The sequence below is a fragment of the Antechinus flavipes genome, chromosome 6 (genome assembly GCF_016432865.1).
Source record: "Antechinus flavipes isolate AdamAnt ecotype Samford, QLD, Australia chromosome 6, AdamAnt_v2, whole genome shotgun sequence".
In the NCBI taxonomy this organism is placed as follows: Eukaryota; Metazoa; Chordata; class Mammalia; order Dasyuromorphia; family Dasyuridae; genus Antechinus; species Antechinus flavipes.
In genome coordinates, this window is record NC_067403.1 from 194,902,924 (window position 1) to 194,929,430 (window position 26,507).

At 33.7% G+C, this 26,507-nt stretch overlaps 1 protein-coding gene across 7 annotated transcripts in view; it reads left to right on the forward strand.

The window, feature by feature from the left end:
* ZFYVE28 (zinc finger FYVE-type containing 28) overlaps nucleotides 1-26,507 on the forward strand; it is a 186,460-nt gene that overhangs the window by 27,209 nt on the left and 132,744 nt on the right. For all 7 annotated transcript variants that reach the window (XR_007948406.1, XR_007948405.1, XM_051966358.1 and 4 more), the window contains exon 2: nucleotides 18,938-19,078. Coding sequence is in view for 5 of the 7 variants with exons in the window: in XM_051966358.1 (XP_051822318.1) it covers nucleotides 18,938-19,078 (141 nt within the window). In the remaining 2 variants the exon portion in view is untranslated. The remainder of the gene's footprint in view (nucleotides 1-18,937; nucleotides 19,079-26,507) is intronic.

The following is a 26,507-nucleotide window of genomic DNA, read 5'->3' on the forward strand; positions in this document are numbered from 1 at the left end:
TTCTTCTGTAATTTTAAAAAGGAATGCGGTTATTTGATGTTTCTATTTGGAAAAGGAAAATAGTAAAGACTTATAGTCTTATTTTATATTTTATAAACAATCAAAGTTTAAGGTAGTTTCAGATTTATATAAATATTCTGAAATAAAAAATGGTAAATATTTCATTATCTGGAGAAATGAAAAATAACTCATAGTTCATTCAGTTAAATCTAACAAAAATTTATTATAGATATATTGCTTAATGATGCATCTCTCTGATGAAGAAAAGATGATAGGCTTTAAAAAAAAAAAAAAAAGAAGTTTATAAATCTACTTCCAAGAAAGAAAAAAACAAGAAAAATCTTTTTTTGCTTTGTCTGGATTTGAGAAGGGTTGTTTATTTGTTTTATTGAGTGAAATTCTGAAATGGCTTATTTATGGAAACATTATGTGTATATCTATGAAGCTGGGTTGTCACATTAAACTGGTACAAGTAGTACTAGGAATTTAAATTGTAGTATCATTAAAACATGGAAAAGGAACCTGAACAAATTTTTTTAAAAGGTTTATTTTTATATTAAAGTTATGAAAATGGATCTGTTGTTATTTCTGTGAGTTATACTAAATCAGTTTGAAAAAGAATAAAAGTTTTGATAAAGTATGAGCTATCAAATGAAACACTAATTAGAGTGAGTTTTATAAAATATATGTTACTAAATTGTGGGCAGAAAAAGCAATCTTATCAATGGACCATTCACTAATATATCCTCATTAAGTTATATAAATGGAAACTTTTATTGAAGTTACCAGTAAATATTAGCTTTCATTAAATTATTTTTATGATTTTCTTGGTATTGCTTACAGTTAGCTGGTTTAGAAAGAAAACTAGTCTTTTTTTTTTTGTAAAATTAATTTATTGAATTTTATTCAATTTTCTTCTTTAGTTATTTCTTACTCATTTAAAGCAGACTTATATACATGATAATAGAATGTGGTGTTTACTCTTTATTATTTCATTTATAGTAGAAAAGCACAGAAATACAAGTTAGGAATTTTTAATTATGAACATCTTACAAATATGAAAAATAAAGGGATACAAATAAAATGCATTTGTTGTGGAGTTATACTTTAATTTTTAAAAACTAACATTACATGCATTTTATGTACTTCTGTAACAAGTGAAGACCAAGGTTAGGCTAAAATCAAATAAAAAGCTACCTTTTTTTTTGCCTTTAGGCTATCACGAAAGATATTAATCCTTAGCTTTTTACCTTGATTTTTCTGAGAATGACATTTACTGAAATAAAAGCCTTTGGGAAAATATGAATTTGTGAATCACAAATTTACTCATGATGTTTAGTCTATTCTCATTGACAAATAGGCTGGTCTCAGTTGAAAAAAAATGACAATCTATAATATAATTCTAACCAGGGTCCTAATAAATCAATTTAATAACATTCCTAAGATGTCCCACTACTTTTAGTATATCCCCAGCACATCTTATTGAGGCTGCTATATATCAAGGACTGTGGAAGAGATAAAGATGAATAATAGACCTATAGGCAGTAACTGAAATAAAAGGTTATAGACAGTAAGGGACAAACACTGAATTGTAAGAACCTTTTACCTGGTGGAATCAGGAAAATGCCATAGAAGAGTTAGCATCATATTGGTCTTTGAAGACTGGGTTAGGATTTTATTAACAATCAGGTGAAGGACATTCTAGCAGATGGAATGCAATGAATGAAAACAAAGATTTTTCCCAATATAATGAGTGATACAATTTGACTAGAACTTAAGGTCCATGTGGGGGAATTGCAATAAGTAAGGTTAGAAATATGTGATTGGACCAGATTTTGTAAGTAATTGACAGCTTTTTAAGATTTTTGGAAGATCGAATAAGATTTAAAGAGCTATGGTTTATGATTAGTTAAGTAGACTAGAAGTAGAAGAGGCCAGTTGGAAGGGTAGTTTAAATAATATATGTATCTTCTAAGTCTAAATACAGTCCTCCAAGTAGAATGTAAGAAAAGATTTTATCTTCAGCCCCTGAGTGTCTCTGTCACATGTAGACACTAGATTAATGTTCATTGAATGGAATTGAATCGAATTGGGAACTGAACATAATTGTAGATAATAGGATGGAAAAGAAGAGAGAGGATGATAATAAGTGGAAATGGAGTTGACAAGACTTAGTTAAATAAGTTGAACATATTGGGAGGAGAGAAGAAGGGATGGAAGTAAGAAAGAGAGAGAAGGAGAGGAAGAGTTGTTAAATTTTGAGCTATTAATATGACTGAAAAGTTGACTGGTGCCAATCCATAGGACTTGGTTTGGGAGTGATGATAATTAGTTTTATTTAAGACATGTCAGATTTGAAGTGCCAATTGGATAATCAGATGATAATCAGAAACGGAGGCTTCAAACTTGAGCTAAGTTATGTAAAAACAAGTTGGCGATCAGTTATATAAAAACAAGAATTGAATCAGTTAAAAATGAATGGTGGTGTCAAAAGAAAAGAGTTGAAAACAAAGAATCTTGGGATGGTCCTACATTTGATCCTAGAAAACACCAGAAATAGAGACTGAACAGAGTAGGGAGAATGAAGTTAGTATATTGTCATCAAAGCCCTGTGTTTCTGCAATCTTTACTTAATTGCTTTCCTCTCAACCTTTTTCTAATCCATTGAGGTTATCAATTATACTTGTGAAACCCCATTTTCATATTAACCATATCACAAAAAAAAACAAAACAAAAAGTGTATATATATATATGTATACACACACACACACATATGTTTTAATTCACTATGTAGACTTTTGGTGCTGGGACAATGATTAGAAATATGCCAGTTATTCATCTAGTAAGTTTATAACCATTGCGATAAGGACATTCTGTTCTCTGGGACACTATTTGAATTTGTCATATAGTTACTTTTTCTTTGTTTATCCCTTGGATGTCTCTCATTTTAAGAAGTTTCTTCATTATATTGATGTTTCATTCTATTTACTTATATCTCCAGCCACAGTTTCTGTACTGGGCTTGTGTTTTGGATAAACTTGGCTCCTTTATTCTTTGAGAGTATGGGTAGCTGCTTGACTCTGTGTTTGGTGGCCAAGACTCACCTTCTTAACATATTTTCTCATTGTGCTTTAGTCACAGACTACCTAGCTGCTGGGTTAAGTATGGGATGCTTGGATGCTGTCTCCTGGAGAGCACTAGGCCCTTAGGGCCAGAACAGCACTAATTATATAGTGACACTTATTATTTCTGCCTTGGACCAGACTCCTGGACCACCCTGTGCTGTGCATTAACGCTGGTCTGGCCCCTTCTCCTACTGTGCTTTGGGCCGTTAAGTCTCCCTGTGCTAAGAGATGTCATCTCCAGTTTTGAATGGGGTTGGATGTCATGAGCACTAGGCCTTAGGTTGCCCATGTTGAGCCTTGCTCTGGTTTCCATTCCATTCTGTGAGATTCCTCTCTCTCTCTCTCTCTTTTTAAAGTAGACTTCTATCTTCCTTAACTTATCTCCACTTTGTATTTCCACAGAATTCTGATAAGACTTTTTATGCGCTTCTGGACAGAGTGGACCTTTACAGCCAATTTATTTTTCTTTTATCATTGTTCCTTCTTTTGAATTTTTAGAGCTTTATTAGTGTGTTTATCAGGGTGTTTGTGCAGCATCTGGTCCACTCTAATTTTTAATATGTTCCTACTAATCATATTAAAAGACAAAGAAATACAAGTATTTGCTGGGGACTAACAACATTTTCTAAGATAATTTTGACCATGTTTGAGATACTAGAGGCCAACTTAATGGCTATATATATTAGGTTTCTGGAAATATGGAAATGAAGGTTTGGGGATGGTTAAGGGTAGAAATAGAATTGTGGTTTTGAGCCATATGCTTTTTTTTTTTATAATAACTTTTTATTGACAGAGCCCATGCCAGGGTAATTTTTTTACAACATTATCCCTTGCACTCGCTTCTGTTCCGATTTTTCCCCTCCCTCCCTCCACCCCCTCCCCTAGATGGCAAGCAGTCCTATATATGTTAAATATGTGAGCCATATGCTTTTGAAATTGGGTCAGTGAATGAGATAGCTCAAGAAGAGAGATAGAGAAGCAACATTGCTATATTCTGAACCATGAGGGACACTTATGTTGAAAGGATTAGAAACTGTCAAAGTTTGATCTTTTCCTACCTTTCTATTCTTCTTAAAAGTGCTCTGTGATCCAGAGACATTGGTCTTTTTTATATTCCTCAAAAAAGATACCATATATCTTCTGACAGAGAAACAGGAGGAAAACCATGGGAGTACAAGCAGACATTCATAAAGAGGAGGTATATCACAACATCCAATGGCATAAAAAATGTCGAGGAGGAAGAGAACAGATTAAATGCCATTGGCAATATGGTGGTCTTGGAGAAAGCAGTTTGAGTTGAGAAGAAACCTAGTTGAAAGGGTTAAACATTGAGTGGGAAGTGAGGAATTTTCAGTTTTATACTGCAATGTCTTTCAGACTTCTATACAAATTAGATAGTTGTACAATTTTAAGTTGTACAAAAGCAAACTTCTTTCCCTCCTCATAAAATGTCAAACTTGTTTGATAATAAAGCTTTTCTTTGTAAATCTGTCCTTTGAAAAATATGCATTACAATCTTGTAAATTTGTGCTAGCATATGGACAATTTTTTGTTACTTTTCAAAAAAGTTTTATTATATACATTCATTGATATGAAATTTTAAAACTTCATAATAGAATTTAATATCTTTGGAAAGTTTTTGCCAAATATTTTAAAGCTATTGTTCTAGAAATATTTATAGCCAAGCATTAAGACAGAACTTTTGGTGGGAGCACGAGGGTTGAAAGTACTATAATTTGAAAGCTTCAGTTTTAAAACTAAGAAAATAACTATAATTAATGTATATTTATTTTAGTACTTTTTTCATAGTCTTGGTGACTAACAGTGGATACATTGAGAAAAAGGCAGGAATTATACCTATAATTATTTGAATTTTAAAGTTTATGCAAAATCATACAAAGGGTAGAGAAAACGCAAGGTCAGATTTCTTATGATATAGAAATGTTATTAAGTAACAAATGTTTCCATTTTTGTGTTGCCTTTTATCATTTGACATTACCTTGAAATAGGATCATATCATTGGTATTGTCTTTCAAATATGGTACCATTGAAAGAGTGGCCCTCTGTTATTTTAGGATATTACTCTGAAAGAGGAGGTGAATTTTTGTCTTAATCTGTTCTGACTTTGGATTCTCCCAGGTTTGAATTCTCCTTTTGCTATTATACTAGCTATGGAAACTTGGACTAGTTTTCAAAACTCTTTGGACTTAAGTTTCTCCATTTGTAAATTATGAAGACTGAACTAAGTAATTTCTAAGATCCTTTTGCTTCAAATCATCTGATCCTTTGAACTTCAGCTAGCTATATTCTCAAGGCAGTAATCAATTCCTTTCCCCTTGACTATTTATAATATTAATAATAGCTCACATTTATATAGATAGCACTTATGTGCCAGACATTGTGCTGAGTGCTTTACAATTGTTATCTCATGTATTCCTCACATCAACCCTGGGATTACCCGATTTAGACTATTTTATCCAGTTTGTTGCCTCACCAAACTAGAAAATCTTACAAATAATTTAATCTAAGGTGAATTCTAGCCCATTGTATTCTACTTAAGCAGGTTTGGTTAAGGGGGTAGATTGATTACATTGCCCAAATCTGAAGGTTGTTTGAAAGTAAAAGATACCCAAGCCTTTAATTAGAATAGGTCCATCTCCCATAATAATAGTCATTCTTTTCCATTATTGTTAATCAGTCAGAGTTGATTGTCATTCTCTGGAACAAGCAACTCAATTTTAAGGGAATATAAGCATTAATTGGGTTCCATGAGAATCTTTGGCATTTGAGAATGTCACTGACCCTTTTTATTAAAGATATTCTAGCATGATTAATAAAATAATTAATTACCCAGAAATTATGTCTCTTGAACTTTTTATTCATTACAAAGCATAAAAGTGAAAACAGTAACTATTCATGGAGATTTTATAGTTAGTTTAAGGAAAAATACTTTGTTACCTCACAAAGTAACAGTAAAAGCTACTAAATATTCTAAGATTTAATTGTTTATGTAAAAATAAGCAAGAACATCCATCTCATTAATATGCAAATGTGCTTGTCTTTAATAAATGGTAAAATTATAAATAATTGGTTTGTTTTGTTTTGTTTTAATAACTTTTTATTGATAGAACTCATGCCAGGGTAACTTTTTACAACATTATCCCTTGCATTCACTTCTGTTCTGATTTTTCCCCTCCCTCCCTCCACCCCCTCCCCCAGATGGCAAGCAATCCTTTACATGTTGAATAGGTTACAGTATATCCTGGATACAATATACGTGTGCAGAACCGAACAGTTTTCTTGTTGCACAGGGAGAATTGAATTCAGAAGGTATAAATAATCCGGGAAGAAAAACAAAAATGCAAGCAGTTTATATTCATCTCCCAGTGTTCTTTCTTTGGGTGTAGCTGCTTCTGCCCATCTTTGATCAATTGAAACTGAATTAGCTCTCTTTATCGAAGAAATCCACTTCCATCAGAATACATCCTCAAACAGTATCATTGTTGAGGTATATAATGATCTCCTGGTTCTGCTCATTTCACTTAGCATCAGTTCATGTAAGTCTCGCCAGTCCTCTCTGTATTCATCCTGCTGGTCATTTCTTACAGAACAATAATATTCCATAACATTCATATACCACAATTTACTCAACCATTCTCCAATTGATGGACATCCATGCATTTTCCAGCTTCTAGCCACTACAAACAGGGCTGCCACAAACATTTTGGCACATACAGGTCCCTTTCCCTCCTTTAGTATCTCTTTGGGGTATAAGCCCAGTAGAAACACTGCTGGATCAAAGGGTATGCACAGTTTGATAACTTTTTGAGCATAGTTCCAAATTGCTCTCCAGAATGGCTGGATGTGTTCACAATTCCACCAACAATGTATCAGTGTCCCTGTTTTCCCACATCATAAATAATTGTTTTAAAATAAATTTCTTTATGATTTATCATCAGTAAATGTTTGATTTGTAGGCCTTTTACATACCTGTATCCTTAGGGTCATGTAAAAATTTCTTGGGTGAAAAGGGATTGTCAGTAGAAAAAAGTTTAAGAAACTCTCTTTTAGAGGGAAATTTGGGAGACTAAGAAAGACTTGGTGAAGAAGCTAGCCCTTGAACTTAAGCTCTACTGTTTGGCTTTTAAAGCCATTCATAATCTGATCCCTTCTCCTCTTTCCATTCTTCTTAAACCTTATTCTCCCTCCATGTACCCTGTGATCTCATGACACTGATCTCATTGCTTCTTCCTCACACAAGACTCTCCATCTTCTGACTCTGGGCACTGGCACTGGCTATTCCCCATCCCGGAAGCATTCTCCTTCCTAGTTTCCCTGACTTCCTTGAAGACTCTGCTTAAGTCCTATCTTTTATAAGAAGCCTTTTCTGATCTTTCTTAATTTTAACATCTTCCCTTTGTGATTATCTCCAGTTTATCCTCTATATATTTTTTGTGGTTATAGTTGTTTGTCTATAATCTCATCTTATTAGACTGAGCTTCTTGAGACCTTTTTTTTTTTTTTTTTTTTTTTTTTTTTTTTGCACCTTATTTTGTATCCCTAGTATATAGCACAGTGCCTAGCACATAGTTGGTGCTTAAATGAATACTTCTAATTTGACTTTTGACTGTTTTAAAGAAATGAGGGAAGAAACAAAGGTAAGGAAAGAGTATATCCAAGACATGGGGGGCCAGTGCAAAGACAGAGATAGAAGGTTAATTACATAAGGAGCAGAAGAAAGATAGGTTTTGTATAAAGTGTGTGTGTGTGTGTATGTGTGTGTGTGTGTGTGTGTGTGTGTGTGTGTGTATAAGTAATGAATTATGTGCAAGGCTGGGGAGGGAGGTTAGGATGGGGTTATAAAGGACTTTTAATGCTATAAAGAGAAGCCTTTTGGTCCCAGAGACAGTGAGTTTATTGAATCCAGGGGTAGTTGTGTCTTCACAGATGAAGAGAGAGAGTTGAAGGAGGGAGACCAATGAGAAGGCTATTGTAGCCCTACGGATGAAGACCAGGAGAAGGGGACAGCTACAGCTAAATGAGGAGAGGGAAGGGAGAAAGGATATCAGAAAGCTTTTTCATGGAGGTAGAAATGACAAGACTAAAGTCAACTGTGCATGTGTGTGAAGAGTTGAGGATGATATTGAGTGACTGAAAAGATGATTATGGCCTAATAGGGAAGTTTATAATAGAAGAAAATTAGATTATTTTGTGAAATAAATGCTTTGCAAATTTAGTACTTGAAATGCCTTTGGGACATTCAGTGTGAAATGTCCAGTAGACATTGTTCACTATTGGAGTGGAGCTCAGGAAAAAGTCTAGAACTAGATGTCTAGATGCGGGACTCAGTGGCATAGAAATGATCATTTAACTCACAGGAATTAATGAGAATGTAGAACTCAAAGGGAATAAGGCCCAGGATGGATCGTTGGGGAGTGACCCCAAAGGTTATAATGTAAATGATCATTCAAAAAGAAGATAGAGAAGGAATTAATGAAAAGTGCATTTATTAAGTGCTATAACTATGTGCAAAGTACTGTAGTAAGCCCTGATGATAAATAGAAAAAGCAATACAGTTTCTGTTTTCAAGGGATTTACATTCTAATGGGGAAGACATCACATTTAGGATGTTTCAGCATTGGGTTAGATAGAAAAGGCTCCATATATGGTTTTTGGGGTGTGGTAGCAAAGTAGATAAAATTGAATCTTCTTTAATGGTACTTCCTTGGATTAAACCATATTTACTTCCTCTTCATTTGACAGTGGCAAGGGATTTGACATTGAAAGCTTTCTTTTCTGGTTCTTAAGTTATTTTGGTTGGTGAGACCAACCAAATGTAGAAATGTAGAGTGGAAAGCTGAAATTGCTCAGAAACTCCATTTAAGGAGGGCTTCGGACAGCTTTTCCCATCCAGTTGTACTTTTCTAGACTTCATTTTGCCCACATCCAGGTACCTCATGTCCCTCTTTTCATCTTCTTTTTCTGTATAGTCATTTCCCATTAAATTGTAAGTTCCTTGAGAACTAAGATTATATTTTGCCTTTCTTAGTTATCTCCTGAGTTTAGCATATTGCCTAGAATATATGGGTGCCTGATGTTTATTGATTGAAAAAAATTGAGAAAAATGTATCTGGCCTTCTTCTGTTGTAGAGTTGAGTGATTATGAGTAGATAATATTACATATGTTGTCAGACATAGTAACTATGTTTTTGTTTTGTTTTGTTTTGTTTTGTTACCGAAATGTTTTTTTTTTCTCTCTTAAAAAAACCCTTTAACACAAGGATGTAGTTTGCTGGATACAAGAGGGTGAAGATTGTATTCAGAATTATATGTTATATAAAAATAAAAAGCTATCAACAAAATATTTTTAAAATACTTGTTAAATTTAAATGGATTTAATTAGGAGTATAAAATCACATTTTTTGAATTGAAAGTTCTTCATATGTTATTACTTTTCTCTGAAACTACATCCTTTGATGGCAAATCTAAAACTCAGAATCACAAAATTTTTTACTAGGATGGGGCCTCCATGGTAATATAGTCCAAATCACACCTAAAAGGAACTACCACTACAATCTGTTGGAAAAGTGATTATATGGTGCAATTAGGACAACACCCTCCTCATTCTCCCTTCCTTAAGCTGCCAGTTCCCCTTTAAGACAGCTCTTTTAGTTTTCCTGACATCAAACCCAAATTTACCTTTTTGCACCTTCCACCCACTGCTCCTGATGCTTCCCTCTGGAGCTAACTAAAACACTTTACCACACTGCACCGTTTTTTATTATTTTATTTTCTTAATTTTTTTTATGTAAATCTATTCATATTTTATGGGTGTTATTTAAATATCTAGAGCAGCTAACATCTCTGAAATCTTTTGATTTATCTTCAAATCTTTATTTTGGTCATTTTCTACCCTACCATTGCCACTGCTGCTGACCCCACCCTCTCAAGTAGATTACTAGAAGCCATGATGAACAGAAGCTAAGTAAACTGCTTCAGTCTGAACTCTCTAGGATCACTTAGCCTCATCATCACTCTGGCCTTTGGACATTTAGTGAACCAACCAACCATTTAGCAGTAATTTCTTTATTTTCAGATTTCATTTACAGTGGTAATATCAGATTTGATGCATTTCTTGTTAGTCATTTATAACTATATATATATATATATATATATCAACAAGTCATAAATGACTTGTTAGTCACTTATAAGAATCTCACTTTTAGATTTTTTTTTTTGTCCAGTCCCATGATTTCATCAATATAAAGGAGTCCTGAAGGAGGGTTTATGGAAATGACACCAACATAGATTGCTAATTCATCTAAATCTTATAGTTCTAAAAAGTCATCTTTGGCACTTAAGTGATATATAGCCATATAGGATATATCAGAGGTAGGGTTTGAATTCGGTTTCGGACTACAAGACTGGCTCCTTAGCTACTATGCCATTTTGTCTATACACTTTTAGAATACAAAAAAATAAATAATTGTTTATGAATTGTCTAAAAACTATGTGTTTCTTAGCCTCTGACCCCTTTTTTGTTTTTTGGTCATCATCACTTAAAGAATGGAGAGGGTCTATTACTGTTATGTATTTTTCTTTCTATTTTAGGTTGTTGTGGCTAAATGATTTATTACTTACTGGCCAACCTGCTGGTTATAAAACTATCCAAACTTAGCTAGATTAATCCTTAGCTAAAGATGCAATCTATCTCCAAGACCTTATTTGAATATTTTTTTAGCCTCATAGAACCTGTCAAAGTTTGAGGTCCACTGCTATGACTTTTGAAAATCCAAAGATCCCTGGATTATTCTATAGGGAGTAGTGAAGTATCAGATTAAATCTTTTATGGAGAATCAATTTTTTTCCTTCCCTTTTTTTATATGTTTAAATTTAATTTAGTAGCAGACTCCTCTTTTATAGGATTTAAATATAGAAGTTTAATTTGGTATCCTAATTTGTATTTGAGAAGCTGCAAAGTACAGTGGATAGAGTCCTCGCCTTGGAGTTAGGAAGATTAGGGTTTTAGTATTTAAAACACAAAATGAGACTCTATACTTCCCTCTTCTTCCCTTGGAATTTCTCTAAGTATACTTCAGAGTATGTGCTTCTGGGGAAAATTCAAGAGGTTTATACTTGTTTTTTTAAATAATTCTTATTATAATTTGTAAAGAATAATCATAAAAAGAAAGGCAGTATTCTATTTTCTTATATAAAGGGAATTTTAAAAAGCTAGAAATCCTGGAATTTTCTTCCTTTAATTAGAAGCTAAACAACCCAAAATACCAACTTTACTTGAATAGGGTGTATTGATATCTTTTGTTTTGGTGATTTTTTTTGTGTTGATATTATTGGACTGCTACATTATGATAATATGCATGTGTATGTAATATATGTATACATACATATATACAAATATATAATTTTATCATGAAATTAAATAACTTGTAAATATGAGAAAATATTCTATTACATACATAAGGATTAAACCTGGGCATCTAGAATAATATTGTTGTAAAATCATCCAATTCTCTAATTCTACCTACTATGTACAGATAGTGTTAGATTTAAAGCAGCTATAACTATTTCTTATCATCAGTACAAAATATGCTTGGGGTAGTATTTCCTATGATAGAGATGGCTTTATGATGATTGATCTACATATTACCTAATTCCTTAGGTTAGGGAGGTAACATTGATTTCATTAATATGGTATGGTAACTTTGCTACCTGAGATAGCATATATAAAAATCTATTAATGTACATAAATTATTAGAGAGGAGAGTGACATGGTAGATATGCTCAGGCATTTGAACTTTTGTCACAATTCACACATATTATTTCTTTCTGCAAGCTGAATCATCCCACAGCTGAGCTGAGCTGCAGATCCTCACCTTGCTCCTAACCCTCCCTTCCCCCTCCTCTCACCCTTTATCTCTCTATAAATATAGAGGCAGTTACAGATGGGGACATTTCTCTTAAGTTGTATAAATGAATCTACAATCAGCTTGGAAACATCTTCAAATTCTATTGCTATAGTATAGATAGAAGGGTATTAGTTATTGAATGACAGGGTTTCTGGCCAAGATACTGTATTTAGAAACCTTTTTCCTTCCTCACTTGCTAAAAAAAACCATTAGAGGTCATCTCATTTTACATAAAAGGCATCTGAGTCACAGAAAGCCTTAGCAATTTGATCAGTTCCATATAAAATAGTAAATAGCAGAGGATCTGACACCAAATTCAGTGTTGTTTTTTAAATCATATTTCTTTGATTCTGTTCATTGTATCACAATATTTGTTATTTTCATGTGACCAGTTAAATGGACACATGGATTATGTTATCTAGCTATATTTGAATTTTCACAAAATGACATGTAGAGAAGGGACCTGCCATCTCTGCAACCATCAAAAGCAATTGCCAAATAAGACTAAGAACCCTGAAAATAATAGTAACTGCCAGATTACCAGCTCTTCTTCTAACTTTACCCTGATAATTATGGAAGGGAGCAACTCTTGAGGAAAGGTGACTGGACAACTGTTTCTGTGGGAACTGCAGCTCCCAACCTCCTTGGTAACCCCAGCTATTGTAGATCTGAAAAAGAAAGTTCTCACCATCAAGACCCCAGATGTTGTCAAATAACTCAGTGTTGGTAACCAATGATATTGTTAGCATATGCTTTGTTGCTTCACTCTAAGAATCATTGGGCTTTCCTTTTTATCCTATTTGGGACTGAAGCCGTCTCTTGATTTGTGTGGTCTTCCACTATTATAATGTAAACTCCTTTGGAATAAGGATTGTCTTACCTTTCCTTGTGTACCCAGTACTTTGCAAGAGTCAGTCTTTTCTTTTTGTCATTTGCTCATGGTGTCTCTCCCCCAGACATTGTGGTTTTCAAAGACAGACCATCTGTTTTGGAATTTGACTTGAATGCTGTTGTGGATAAGAGAAAGTATTCTTTCCAAAATAACATCATTGGAATTAGAAAGAATTAGAAATCCCATTGAATCCAGTTTATACTTAAAAAGAATCCCCAGAATATCCTACCTGACAAGTGTCAAGAACTCTGAAGGACTGATGGATGTAATTCTTTTCAACTGTAAGATGATCCAGGCCAGATCCAATGATCTTATGATGAAGAGAGCCATCTACACACAGAGAAAGGGCTGTGAGAACTGAGTGTGGATCACAAAATAGTATTCTCACTCTTTTTGTTGTTGTTTGCATTTTGTTTTCTTTCTCATTTTTTCCTTTTTGATTTGATTTTTCTTGTGCAGCAAGATAATTGTATAAGTATCTGCATATGTTGGATTTAACATTTTTTTTTTTACCATGTTTAACATATATTAGATTACTTGCCATCTAGGGGAAGGAAAGAGGGGAGAAATTGGGACACAGGGTTTTGCAAGGGTTAATGTTGAAAAGTTATCCAGGCATATGTTTTGAAAATTAAAAAGCTTGAATAAAAAAAAAAGAACTCTGAAGGAGAAAGGTGGCATCCCGTTTAAGTTGGCCTATTCATTGATCCTGTTTCTGTACCTCGGCTGAACAGAACAAGGAGAATCCTTTTTTCCATATGACACCCCTTCATAATCTTATAAGACTGTTATATTCCTGCCAAGTCTTACCTCCTTAAAAGTAAGCCTCCTTAGTTACTTAAAACTGATCCTCATGTGATTCAAGGTTCTTTACCATCCTAGTTGTCCTTTTCCGAACATACTGTACTTTATCAGTGTCCTTTTTAAACTGTGACAGCCATAGTTGAGTATAGTACTACATGGTTTGAGTAGGGCTCAATACAGAGGAACTATTACTACCTAATTCTTAATGCAACCCAAAGTAGTAATATCTTTTTTAGATGCTGAAGAACATTGCTGACTCATTGAGTCCATTAAAACTCTCCAATCTTTTCCAAACGTACTATTGTCTAACATGCCTCCCCTCCCCTATTCTGTTCTTGTGAGATTGATTTAATGAACTCAAATGTAAGACTTCAAATTTCATCTTACGAGATTCTGTCAAGTACTATAGTTTATCAAGATTTCTTTTTGGATTGTGTCTCTTGCATCTAGTGTGTTAATTCTTTGTCCCAAATTTAGGTAATCTGCAACTTGAAAGACCATGCCATTTATGCCTTTATCCAAATCATTGTTAAAAATGTTAAACCAACACAGAGCATTAAATATGTTCCTGGAAAAGCAGTATGGTGGGCTGTAAAAGCAAAGGATGTAAATTTAAATCCTGATTCTGCTATTTAACTACTAAAATGATCTTGAGAACTCCACTTAATCCCTTTAGACGGCAGCTTCTTCATCACTAAAATGAGGGAATTGGACTACAAGATTTCTATATTTTAGGGAAAAGAGAAGCAAGTTATGGTTTTTTTAAATCAATATGTGAAAAATATATTAGTAAGAAGTATTTTTATATAATAAAAAGTATATGTAACCATTTAATGCTGATTTTCATTTCAAAGGACACTGAATTTTATGTGACCTTAGTTTTCCTATTTAACTTCTGTTTAGTAAAGTCAGTAAAAAGGACAATCAATTCAAATCATCTTTGCATGTTCCTTAAGGAATAATTTCCTCTCCCTTCCTTCCCTACGAGTCCTGATGTCTTGGAGTGAAAGAATCATCCCAGGTGAAGAAGAAAAAGGACAAACTACTCCTGGAATTTATTTCATTTTTTTAAAGATAATGATAATGGCAGTATTTTATTTTTTCTTTTTATTTTCAAGACATATGCATAAATCGATGTCAATATTTGCCCTTGCAAAACCTTGTGTCCCAATTTTTTTTTCTCCACCCCCTCCCCTAGAGGGCAAGTAATCCAACATGTATTAAACATGTGCAATTCTTCTAAACATATTTCCACAACTATCGTGCTGCACCAGAAAAATCAGATCAAGAAAGAAAGAAAATGAGAAAGAAAATAAAAGAAAATAAAAAGCATGCAAACAATAACAAAAAAGTAAAAATACTATGTTGTGAGCCACACTCAGTTCCCACAGTTCTCTCTGGGTGCAGATGGTTCTCTCTATCACAAGACCACTGGAACTGGCGTGAATGTGATTTCATAGATAAAAGATCAGTCAGTTCATACAAATGAACTTATTTTACAAATAAGGGAACTGAAGAAATCAGAAAATCATCAAGGGAAACAAAAATTTCATTTTCATTAACTACAAGGATGCTGAGTCCTTTCTCCTTGCTGTCTCCCTCGGGGGCAGCTAGGTGACACATCGGATAGAGCACCAGCCCTGAAGTCGAGAGGACCTGAGTTCAAATCTGGCCTTAGACACTTAACACTTCTTAGCTTTGTGACCCTAGGCAAGTCACTTAACCCCAATTGTCTCAGCAAAAGAGAGAAAAAGAGAGAGAGAGAAAGGGGGTGAGGGGGGGGGAGAGAGAGAGAGAGAGAGAGAGAGAGAGAGAGAGAGAGAGAGAGAGAGAGAGAGAGAGAGAGAGAGAGTGAGAGTGAGTGTTAGTTGTCTCTCTCAATTAAAGTGGGATGGCTAAACTGAAGACCACTATTCCAGGGCTAAGTCTGAGTGATATTCACCTGGGTTTGTTGGGAGATGGTGTCCCAGCTGATGTGGTTATTTGAATCACTTGGTTCATGTCAAGTGTGTGTGTGTGTGTGTCTGTCTTGTCTGTCTATCTGTTTTGGGATGCCTCACTATTCTGGCCAGACTGGTTTGTCTGTCCCCTTGTTGTCAGTTCATGTTGATGGTGATTAATTCTGAAATTAAATTGCCTTTCAGAATGAATTTATTTTTTACCAAGAAATAATTTTTTGTGGTTTTATAATTGAGACCAAAAAGGATTTACTAAGGACCTATAAAACAGACAATCAGAACTGTGGTAAAATGCACCATGCAAAAACTTGATTGTTGGTATATATTTTCCCCCTGCTAATTAAACATACCTATAAACAGCATGTGAGTAGTTTTCAGAGCCAACCAAGTTTGGCAAGCCTGGGTAGTTTTGTTTCAGAATACAATGTTTTGGATCAAACTTTTTTCTTTTAATTTGATGTATGGTATCTTTAATCATATATGAAGGATATGGATGTGTGTGGCTATGTATGTTATGTTTATGTCCACATAGGCTTGTATAAATGGTTCATAGATAATATTGGAATCTCCCATACCTCTTCTTAAGACAGACTTTGTTTCTTTCCCAAAGAGAAGCAAGAAATTAGAGCCACAAAACAACCACTGTGTTCTGCTCAGAAAGGTGATATAAATCCAGAATTATATCTATCTTCCCCTTAAATAGTGCCAATGTAGGAAAATAATTTTAAGGTTCAAGCTGTCATTCTCATCACTATCTCTTAATGGAGGAATGCTCCATGTTATATACTTTACTACTTTCCCAACAAATGCAAGTTTCATAAACACCACCACAAATAGTCAGTAGTGAATAAACCTGTTTATTAAGGCAATAGCAAAGAAATATCAGAGCAGTTGTATAGGTTATAATATGGCAGACAGTACAGAGTAAATGAGCTCTCCTACTGAGAGTGAGATACATCAGCTTAACCAAGAATGAGTGCCTATCACCCAAGAGGAAATTCCCCAGTCTCTAGTGTGACAAGCTAGAAATCGGAGACATGTCAAGTTCTAGTTCCTAGACATGTTGGCTTCTTCCCAAAGTTTTTCTCTCTCCAGGGACCTATCCCTGAGCTCTCCCAAGTGCTTGCCAACTGTCTTCTCCTGAGTTCTTGCCAATACCACCCCTCATAGACACACGGAGTGTTGAATAATTATTTTCTGACAAGCGAATATAGTCTTGTGGAAATATACCAAGCTTGAACCTTGGATTACATATCTATATTTATACTATCTATATACCAGTAACTATAGACATGTGTCTATATATAATATAAATATATAGTGACAGATTTGTCTTTTCTTTCCAATAAGTTTGTGTTTGCTTGAGAATAGAGAATATAGCAGATAGTACTACATAGGGGCTAGTCCAGTGCTAATTGGTATTCAATAAAATACTTAGTTCAAAATTTTATTAGTGTTTGTTCTGGATTAAAGAAATCCAGAGGTAACTAACAAGTCCCTAGGACCAGATAGATATGACAAAGACTGTTGGGACAATTGCCAGTGTCACGACCAATCCTGCCAACTTTCTAAGTTGTCTTGGGCTTTTTTGAGCTATGTTGATCTTTAATTCAATTTGATATGTTATTTTAAAGTTGTTTGGGGAATGTTGAGACTGTTCAGTTGGGTTGCTACATCTAATCTGACATCTTGACTCTGCCCCCAGTTGGGACAATTAATGAAAATGCAGAATAAGTTCCTAGTTATGTTAAGAGATAATGAAGTTAGACACTTTGAGTATTGGAATAATCAGTGCAATGCAGGTGAGATATCATTTGATCTGTTCCTTGAAGAAAATAGGATTCTGAGACATGAAAATAATAGTAATAATAAAAATTTATATAGCACTTTATCTCCAAAGTGCTTATCATACATATCATTTGATTCTCACAAGCCTATGAAGTAAGTGTTATTTATTAAACTTATTTCATGGATGAGGAAACTGAGATCAAGCAACTTAACTAAAATAACACAGAAACTAAGTGAAGTAAGAATTGGACCCAGTGTTTTATTTCATGGTTGCTGGCCTGTAACAATGCATAGAGCTAGAAGACGAAATGTCAGGTTTGGAGAATGTGTTGTTTGTTTTAGTTGGAATTCAAAGTTCACAAGTAGCATAAAAAAGGAAAAATATTTCTGTAATAACATACATACTTATTTATGTATATGTTTTCTCTCCCCATAAAATATAAACTCTTGGAGGATATAAACAGCTTCATTTTTGTCTTTTTATCACTATCATTTAGAACAGTGACTGGTATTTGGTAAGGTGTTTAATAAAAGTTTGATTGACATGTATTGCAAAGGAGTTTGCCTTTGTCGCAGAGAACATTTTATGCAGAAGCAAATGAAAATGTCCTCCAAATTCTCCTGTTTATATATGACATTATTCTGATTCTACCAGCTCTGAAACACAACAAACCCTTCTAAAAGAAATGCATAATCAAGAATTCAGTTTCAGTCCTCAAAAGAAAAAAAAAATCATGTGAAGAATGCCTACCAAAGTGAGGACTCAGGAGCTACAGCACTCTTATCTCCCCATTTCCAATAAGCTAGGTTATCCCTAGAGCCCTGAGAAGTGAGTATTTGAAGTGAAGCAGGGCAGTATGTTTATTCTGGGAGACTTAGACCTATTGTGTTAGTGAAGGTTTGATAAGTATACCAACTTGAAGAGTAAGAATTGAGAAGTAGAAGCAATTACAACAGCAAAAGGCCAAATTCCAAGGCTTATCCAGAGAAGTTGAAAATATGAATTGTTCATGTTTAACTAAGTTCTTGTTTTGCTGAAATTAACTGGATGAACCAAATACTGTTTCTTCCTCTTAGAACAGAGGTATTGGAAGGCAGTATCCCTGAATGCTGGAGTCTGCTTAAAATGATATTTAACAAAATAAGTACAAATACTATAAAGCATAGATAACATTATGTTTTAAAATTAAGTCACTATTCCCCTATTGCTATTTGGGTTTGATATCACTCGGTAAGACTTAAGTAGGGCACAGCAGAACATAAGATATGACTTTAAGCTTTGGGCTTATTGCTGGTAGTATCACAGTATCATATCATTTCTTGCCCTGCTCTGATGAAATTGTCTTTCCTTTTTTACCTGTAAGTATTCAGTGTTAGTAGTTGTATTATTTGGTTCTGCGTCAACAGGTAGGATAATACTGTTTATATGTATCACCTTTACAGAGGTCAGATCCACAACTTCTTGCTCAGTTCTATTATGCAGATGAAGAATTAAATCAAGTAGCTGCTGAATTGGATAGCTTGGATGGAAGAAAAGATCCACAGAGATGCACATTACTAGTCAACCAGTTTCGTTCATGTCAGGTAAGGAAAATGTGTTATGGGATGAAAACATTTTTTAAAGAATTCATTTTTATCAGTTTATTTCTAATGTGACTTTGGCTAAGTACTTTATTAAATTTATGTATTTTTATTAGTATTGATTGGCAGCTGCGCGATGGTCTAGACACTCTAGGCTATAAAAGAAGTATAAAATGTAGTCTCACAAAGAGCTTAAGTTTAGATGAGAAAAATACATCTATTTTTTTCTTTTCTTTTTTTTGTGAAAGATCACACAGAAAAAAAATACTTATTTGTATGTAATAAATTTTAGAGAACCAGGTATTACATAGGAAGTACTGATTATATAATATGGATTAATTGCAAAAGGAATTACAAAAGGATCACTGTGGTTAAAAGTAAAAAAGTAAATACTCTTATCTCCTAACCTGATCTGATGGAATATTATATCCTAAGAAGCAATAAGATAAAAGATAAATGATAAAATAGCTAAATAAATTAATGTGAACATGGTTGCCAACCTCAGTACTAACTATCTATAGGTAATGGGTTTAGGGTGTCTTGAATGATTGAATTTGAAAGTCAAATCCTGGCTCTGCCATTTCCTTTCTGTGTGTTCTTAAGAGAGCCACTTAACCTTTATGCATTTCAGTTTATATGTAAAAAATATGATGTTGTAGTTCATAAATTCTAATGCCTCTTCCTTCTGTAGATCCATGATCTTTGTATCCCAAGAATTTGGGGACTTCTGGCATAAAATTCAGATACATAAGATAGTTAGAGAACGCTCTTCTAAATATAGACTTAATAGGCTGCCAAAGTTTTTACCATCCTACCAGATGTCTCCTAGCACCTTAGTTTAGTTGATTGCCCACTAAATTCACACTACTGTGATAGGACTGTTTCATTCGATAGTCTCTACCCATTGAATTCCTACCCATCCTTGGAGTTAACTTCTAAAATTATATCTAAACAATCTGCCAAAAATTTTTACCATTGCACAAAACTTTCCTTAGAACTTTAATTTATTCCAATAAATTAAATATTTTTTTAAAAAAGAATTTGCTATATTTATAACACTGTGCTAAGTTGGGACAGCATAGAGAGCCAATATTTAGATAAGACACAAGTTCTGTCCTTATGAAACTTACAGTCTACTGAGGGAATGTGACATAGATAAAAAAAAAAAAAGACTGAAATAAACTAATAAATTATAGTTAATTATAGTACAGTAAGAGCATAAGAGAGCTAAAAGCAATGTAGTGTTAGGTCTGAGAAGGAAGAGACCATTATATTAACTCCAGGTTGCCTATTTCACTAGGCTTGTATTCTACAGAGTTCACTATACTCAGAAAGCCATAACAAGTTTTGTCTAGCTTCTAAAAATGTCCTTGCTATAGATTTCCAATCATTAGGGGTTAAAATTTCAAAAGCCAAATTCTCTAATAACATCTTAACATGTAGACCCATAAAGAGTGCAAGCCTTTTTCAGATCTTTGATAATTTCCAAATTAAATGGAGTGTATTTTCTTTTTTCTTGACCTAAATAGTCAAACTCTTCAATCACAGGGTATGCTTCTATTTTTAAATCAGATATATTCTGTCCTTCGTTTTTAGCTTTAATGAGTGCCTTTTTTGTCATAGTGGGTGGACAAAGCTGCTGCATGGATGGTGTTGATAGGGTCACTGCCTTTCCCCGTCTCCCTTTCCTCCACCTAGAAGGTGAAAATGAAGGGAGAAGCTCAGGAGATGGGGAATGCCCTAATGGCCTATTGGAGTGTAACTGAGCTATGAAAGTGAGAAGCACCATACTCTTTAAGCTTATCTGTATGGTACTTAAGATCCAACTCACCATGCCTTTCAGCTCTTTTGTCAGTACCATCCCCTCTTTCCCCCCCTTCCTTCCCCCCTCCTCACACTTCCTTATCTGGCTGTTCTCCTTAAAACTTTTCCTTTTTTTAGAACTTGTGGGATTCTTTAAAGCCAATTGTATTATATTGTACATATGGGATGTTTCTTCAGGAGTTGAATCAGGACCCATAGCTTCATAATGTTCAATTAGTTGCTCTCCCACTAGTTCCCTCTTATCTAGCTCTAATTTTTCTTCCTTAGATAGCCAAGGAGACATGCACTCTAATATATTTAAGAATCCAGTGATCTTCCCAGTTACCAACAAACCTTGCTTCTTTGTTAATCTAACTATGCATTCTGCATATTTCCCTTGGGGTGGGGGAATCTCTTTTCTTAGTATTTGCCCCATTTCAACTAAAAAACCAAAGTGACTAGTTTATCCCTTACCAAAGTTTCCTGTTTGTCTATTTTTATACTTACCCTATTTCTAGGTCATGGGGACTTCTCCACTGAACTCACAATTGTGTCACTCAAACTGCTGAGTATAGATCCCCACATTGGGTACCAAAATGTAATATCCAGGCTACCTTTTTGGAGGTCCTTTGGAAGGGCATTGGTCTCAGCAGGAAGACACTATGAAAATGGAGAAGAATAGAGTCCAGAGTCTTTATTATCTCTTACACAGTCTGTGTCTGTCATAATCTGACCCAGTCTCAGTCTGATCTGGTTTCTTCCAGCAGTCTGTCATTCTGCCAGTCTCAACCAGCCTTCCTCTGAGTCTGACTTTGTCCCCAGTTTAAATACCCTATTACAATTACATCGTTACAGTATACTGAGTATGTGTGAATTAGAGAACCATTATATCACCATACTAAGTACTAAGAATATATGTGAACTAGAAAACCATTATCTCATCAATTCCACTGAGTTATACTTTGTTTCAAGTATACTTCTCTAGAGTTCTGACTCTCTACACCATTATCAATTGAAAGGTTCAAGGGAAGAATTTTTGAAAGAACTAGTTTTTTAATATTATGTTTATTCATACATATACCATTCTTCCATTAAATCCTGGCAAGAATATAACTTCACAAAATCAAAGACCATATTTTATCTAAACTTTGCATTTTCTCTAGCATCTAATGTGGGGCTCTACATACAATCAGTATGAACTGGTTAAAATTTTGGCAGCTTGTTTAGCTATAATTTTGGAAGTTAACTTCAAGGGTGGATAGGAATTCGACAAGTAGAGATTGATAAATAGACCTATCATAATAATGTAAATATGGTAGATAATAAACAGTCTGATAGATGAATAATAGCAATATGACATCGAAAGACCATGGAGAATAGAGAGCTATAAAAATATCATTCTGGTATTACAGCCATCATCCCTTTGCTCTTGACTTCATAGTCTTGATCAGGATATAGCATCCATTACCTTTTGTCATTTACCTCCTCAATCCTGTTAATAAATCTTTTTATCTTGTTCCACAAATTACCTTTATTTTCCAATAGTGAGATTGTTAATTTGAGTCCATGTTGCTTCAGTTCTATTCTGAAATTGAGTATAGTCTCTATTTAGGGTTGTGTTATTTGATATTGTATTTTTTGTAGGTAATCTTTTATGTCTTTTACATCCTCAGTTTTCTAACATTTACCACTATATATTAGATTATGAGAATTCTTTTTATTTTATTTTTTAAAAAAATTTTTGTTAATGTCTTTTCTCTGAATATTTTGTGAATTTCTTTCCTAAAGAGCAACCCCATTTAACAAATAATATTTTAAAAGGAAAAAAAAGGAAAAGACAATAAAGCTGAAAAAAATAAAAAAATATATATGCTTTGTTTTACAGCAATGGACGTTCTCTACCTCTAAACCCTGCAATGGAATAGGGGAGATTTCTCCCATATCTTTTCTTTGGGTTATGTTTGTTTGTAATTTTGTAAAATTCACTTTTGGTTCATGTGTAATGGTTATTCCTGCAATTTTAGGTTGTAGTCATTTTGTATGTTGTTGTTTTTCAGTTTTGTTTACTTTACTTTGTATCAAGTCATATAAATCTTTTCATGTTTCTCAGTATTCATAGTGTTTATCTTTTCTGCAACACAGTGCTATTTCATTACATTCATGTATCAAAATTTGTTGAACGATGCAGTGAATAGATATCAGCTTTGTTTACAATTCTTTATCACTATCACTATGATTATAAATATTTTGGTGTATATTGGCACTTTCTTTTTCTGATAATTCTTTTTAAACCACTACTTATCTTGGAGTTAGAAACAGTATTTTTGTTTGTTTGTTTGTTTATTTTTGGAGGGGATTACAATAGGTAGATTCTCTTAAAGCTTTGCAGTTTGTTGCTTCCTTGTATTGTTACAATTTTGTGTTCAGGTTTTTTGATGTATTATATTCTTTTGTGAGACCTTAAGTTATTTCTACATGTCCTGCCTTCAAGGTCAATTTAGCTTCTTTTAGAATTTATGTGGAAGTATTTTTATGTTGTTACTTTAGCCTTTCTTTGGTCAGATTTTCTTCCCCCTTTTTTCTTTTTATGTTCTACCTCTTTTAATTTCTTCTAGTTCTTAAGAAAAATTCTTTATCATATATTCAAATTTTTATAAGTGTTTTAAAATTTTGCATTGGGTCTATAATTTCTGACTATTTTTTTGAATTTCATTTCTTTTGAATTATTTTGGAGTTCCTTTTTTATTGTTCTTTGCCCTCTGGTGATTTCACAAGATTCTGCTTTTCATCAAACATTATTGGTCCTTCATGTTATAATATTTGTTAAGAAGACTATATTCTCTTTGAGATTTTATTCATTTTTCCTTTTGGTTAAAAGGTCCTACCTGTTGATTTATCAACCTTCATGATGAACTTTTATTGAGGGTTTTCTTCTTGATATGATTGGTTTCCCAGCCCTTTTTTATATTGTTATTTACTTTCTGGACTCATTTTCTTTGCTGGTAAGCAGATTCTTAAGGCTGGATCACACATTTGTCTCAGTCCCTTCCTATTGAGGAATATGGTGTTTATTAGCCTGCATTCCTGCCCTGAGTAATGTCTGGGAAAGGGAGTGGGGCGGGGGGTGCAGAGTAGAGGGACAAAATTGGCCTTAGCTTATTTTCACTTTCCTTTGCTTCAGATCTAGTGAAACTGTCCTTACATGTACCCTACTTATACACTACCATTATCTGGATTTTCTCACTCTGCTTAAGCATCATATTTCTTTTATTTGGTTGGGCAGCATCAATTTCTACTTTTAGTGAAATGAAAGTAGGGCAAAACTGTCCTGACAGTCATTGAAGCTTTGAAGGGTCCCTGTCCTAGAGCTCAGAGCTCAGACAAAAGACCAGGATATTTTCGGCCTTCAAGATTTGGCCTTTTCTCTTCTTTTCTTTGCAAGGCTGGGAAGAATCTGGAAAAGTAGAAATTGAGGAATGTTCTGGCAATATTACTGCAGTATCTCCGAGTCCCTTCCTTAGGACTAAACCCTACACTAGCCTGCAAGGTTTTTTTTAGCTGCTACAGGCATGTAGAAGCTGATAGGAGAGAGATGGTAAACATGCACTCTAATTTTTTGAATTTTCTGCTTTTTCATAAAGATTACTTCCTTGGGATTCTGTTATATTTTAGAATTAGCTATAATTCTTCTACATCTAGGACATCAATCCTTTTGGAGCAAAAAAAGTAGAATTAAAGGAGAAAAAGTTACTAATCTTTATTGCTGGTTATGTGACCTAAACTCTCCCAAACTGTCATTTTGACACTATGATAACCCAGGTTTGTGTTACAAGTGAGCTTTCTGACTTTCTTTTTGATATATACAAGTATGTGAAACCATACTTGCAACATTGGTTTCCAAATTGCCCAAGCAACTTTTTTTTTTGGTGCATGTCTTACTGCTATTTCTAAGTCTTTTCCCCAGATCCGTATGTCTCCAGTACAGACCATTCACTATTAATTTATATAAATAAAACACATTCCTTAAATACAAGTATATAATGATCCACCTTGTATTGCTTCCAAAATTTGTTCCCCAACTTGATATTCAAAATGAATTCATTCAGAAGTCCACTATAGAGAATGGCATCTAGATCACTATGTAACAACTCTGGGTAGATGGAACTTTCTTCAATATTTGGCATATGATTCTATATTTATTATTAATTTAAACTTCAAATAGTGAAACAGTTCCACTTAGAACAGAACTTAGGTTCAATTCCTCTCCCATTACAATTTTTATGTAACGAATCCATAATTAATCAAATTGTGCCTGTATTCAAATAAATAAAATCCAGAATATAAAATATAGTAAAATTTATAAATTATGCTGATTTTTGCTGTTAGACTTTTATTTTGAACCAGAATTTTGTTATCTTTGGCTTCTTTTGTCCAATGTCATTCTTCATGTAAAAAATGTATTCAAATCTGCAAATTTACTAACTTCATTTAGCCCTCTGTTACAATTAAGATGTGCCTTAACATTCTACTGTCCAAAATAAAAAAGTAACTCAGATAAATTTTTATTATCACAATCCTAATTCTATAATTATCAAATTAAAAACTAAGTGAATTCCCAATTCCATCATTCAATCATTTCCTTTTCTCCTTTTCTATTTTAGTCCTGATGGAATTTTATGAAGGCTTTTTTTCTCTCAGTAACATGGTCAATATTTCTTTCACATACAGAAGTTGATTGTGATCTCTAATTTTTGTAACCGCTAAAGAAAAAGTAGTACTTTCCCAAATCAAATTAACCCTCAACACATTGATAACACTTGCATTAAACAGAAGATTTACAGATTGATATATGGTAAAGTCATCATTTAAAACTTAAAATCTAGTACCTATGAATAGAATTTGCACATTGTTGTAAAATTCCTCTTTCTTTTTAGGGATACAAATCTCCATCAAAAACACAGAAATACTCCAGACATTTTTACTGACGCTTCCCCATTATTGGAATATTCTACTTTCCTGGAATACCTCTTCATCTTTGCCTCATTGGTTTCCTTGTTTCCCTTGCTTCCTTCATGACCCAGCTAAAAGCCCACCTTGTACAAAAAACCTTTCTAGTGTCTTTTCTCTGTTGATTATTTCTTATTTATCTTATTTTTCTTATTTATGTTTGTACATAGCTGCTTGCTTGCATATTGTCTCCCCTTTTGTGTTGTAAGATTATGAGATTAGGAACTATCTTTGTTTTTCTTTTTATTCCCAGCACAATATCTGGCACATAATAGACACTTAACAAATACTGATTGATTGATATACATTTTTTTTATATTTTTGCCCTGTATAATACTGACTAGAGTTAAGTAAAAATTGTGCAAAATTTTCTTACAGTAGGGGAGAGAGAATGTTTTCCCTCAAACTTCTTTTTTAAAATCTTGGCTCTATTTATTGATTAAATCTTTACTTTTGCCTTTAATACACTTAACTTTTCATTTATATATACACAAAAATTCAATTAACTTTACATTAACATGAATTTATTCTTAAATCACTGTTCTTTACATTAACACTTTAAAGTTCAAAGTGAGATACAGCAAGTGGTTTTAGGTATATTCAAGACATTTTATTTACTTTC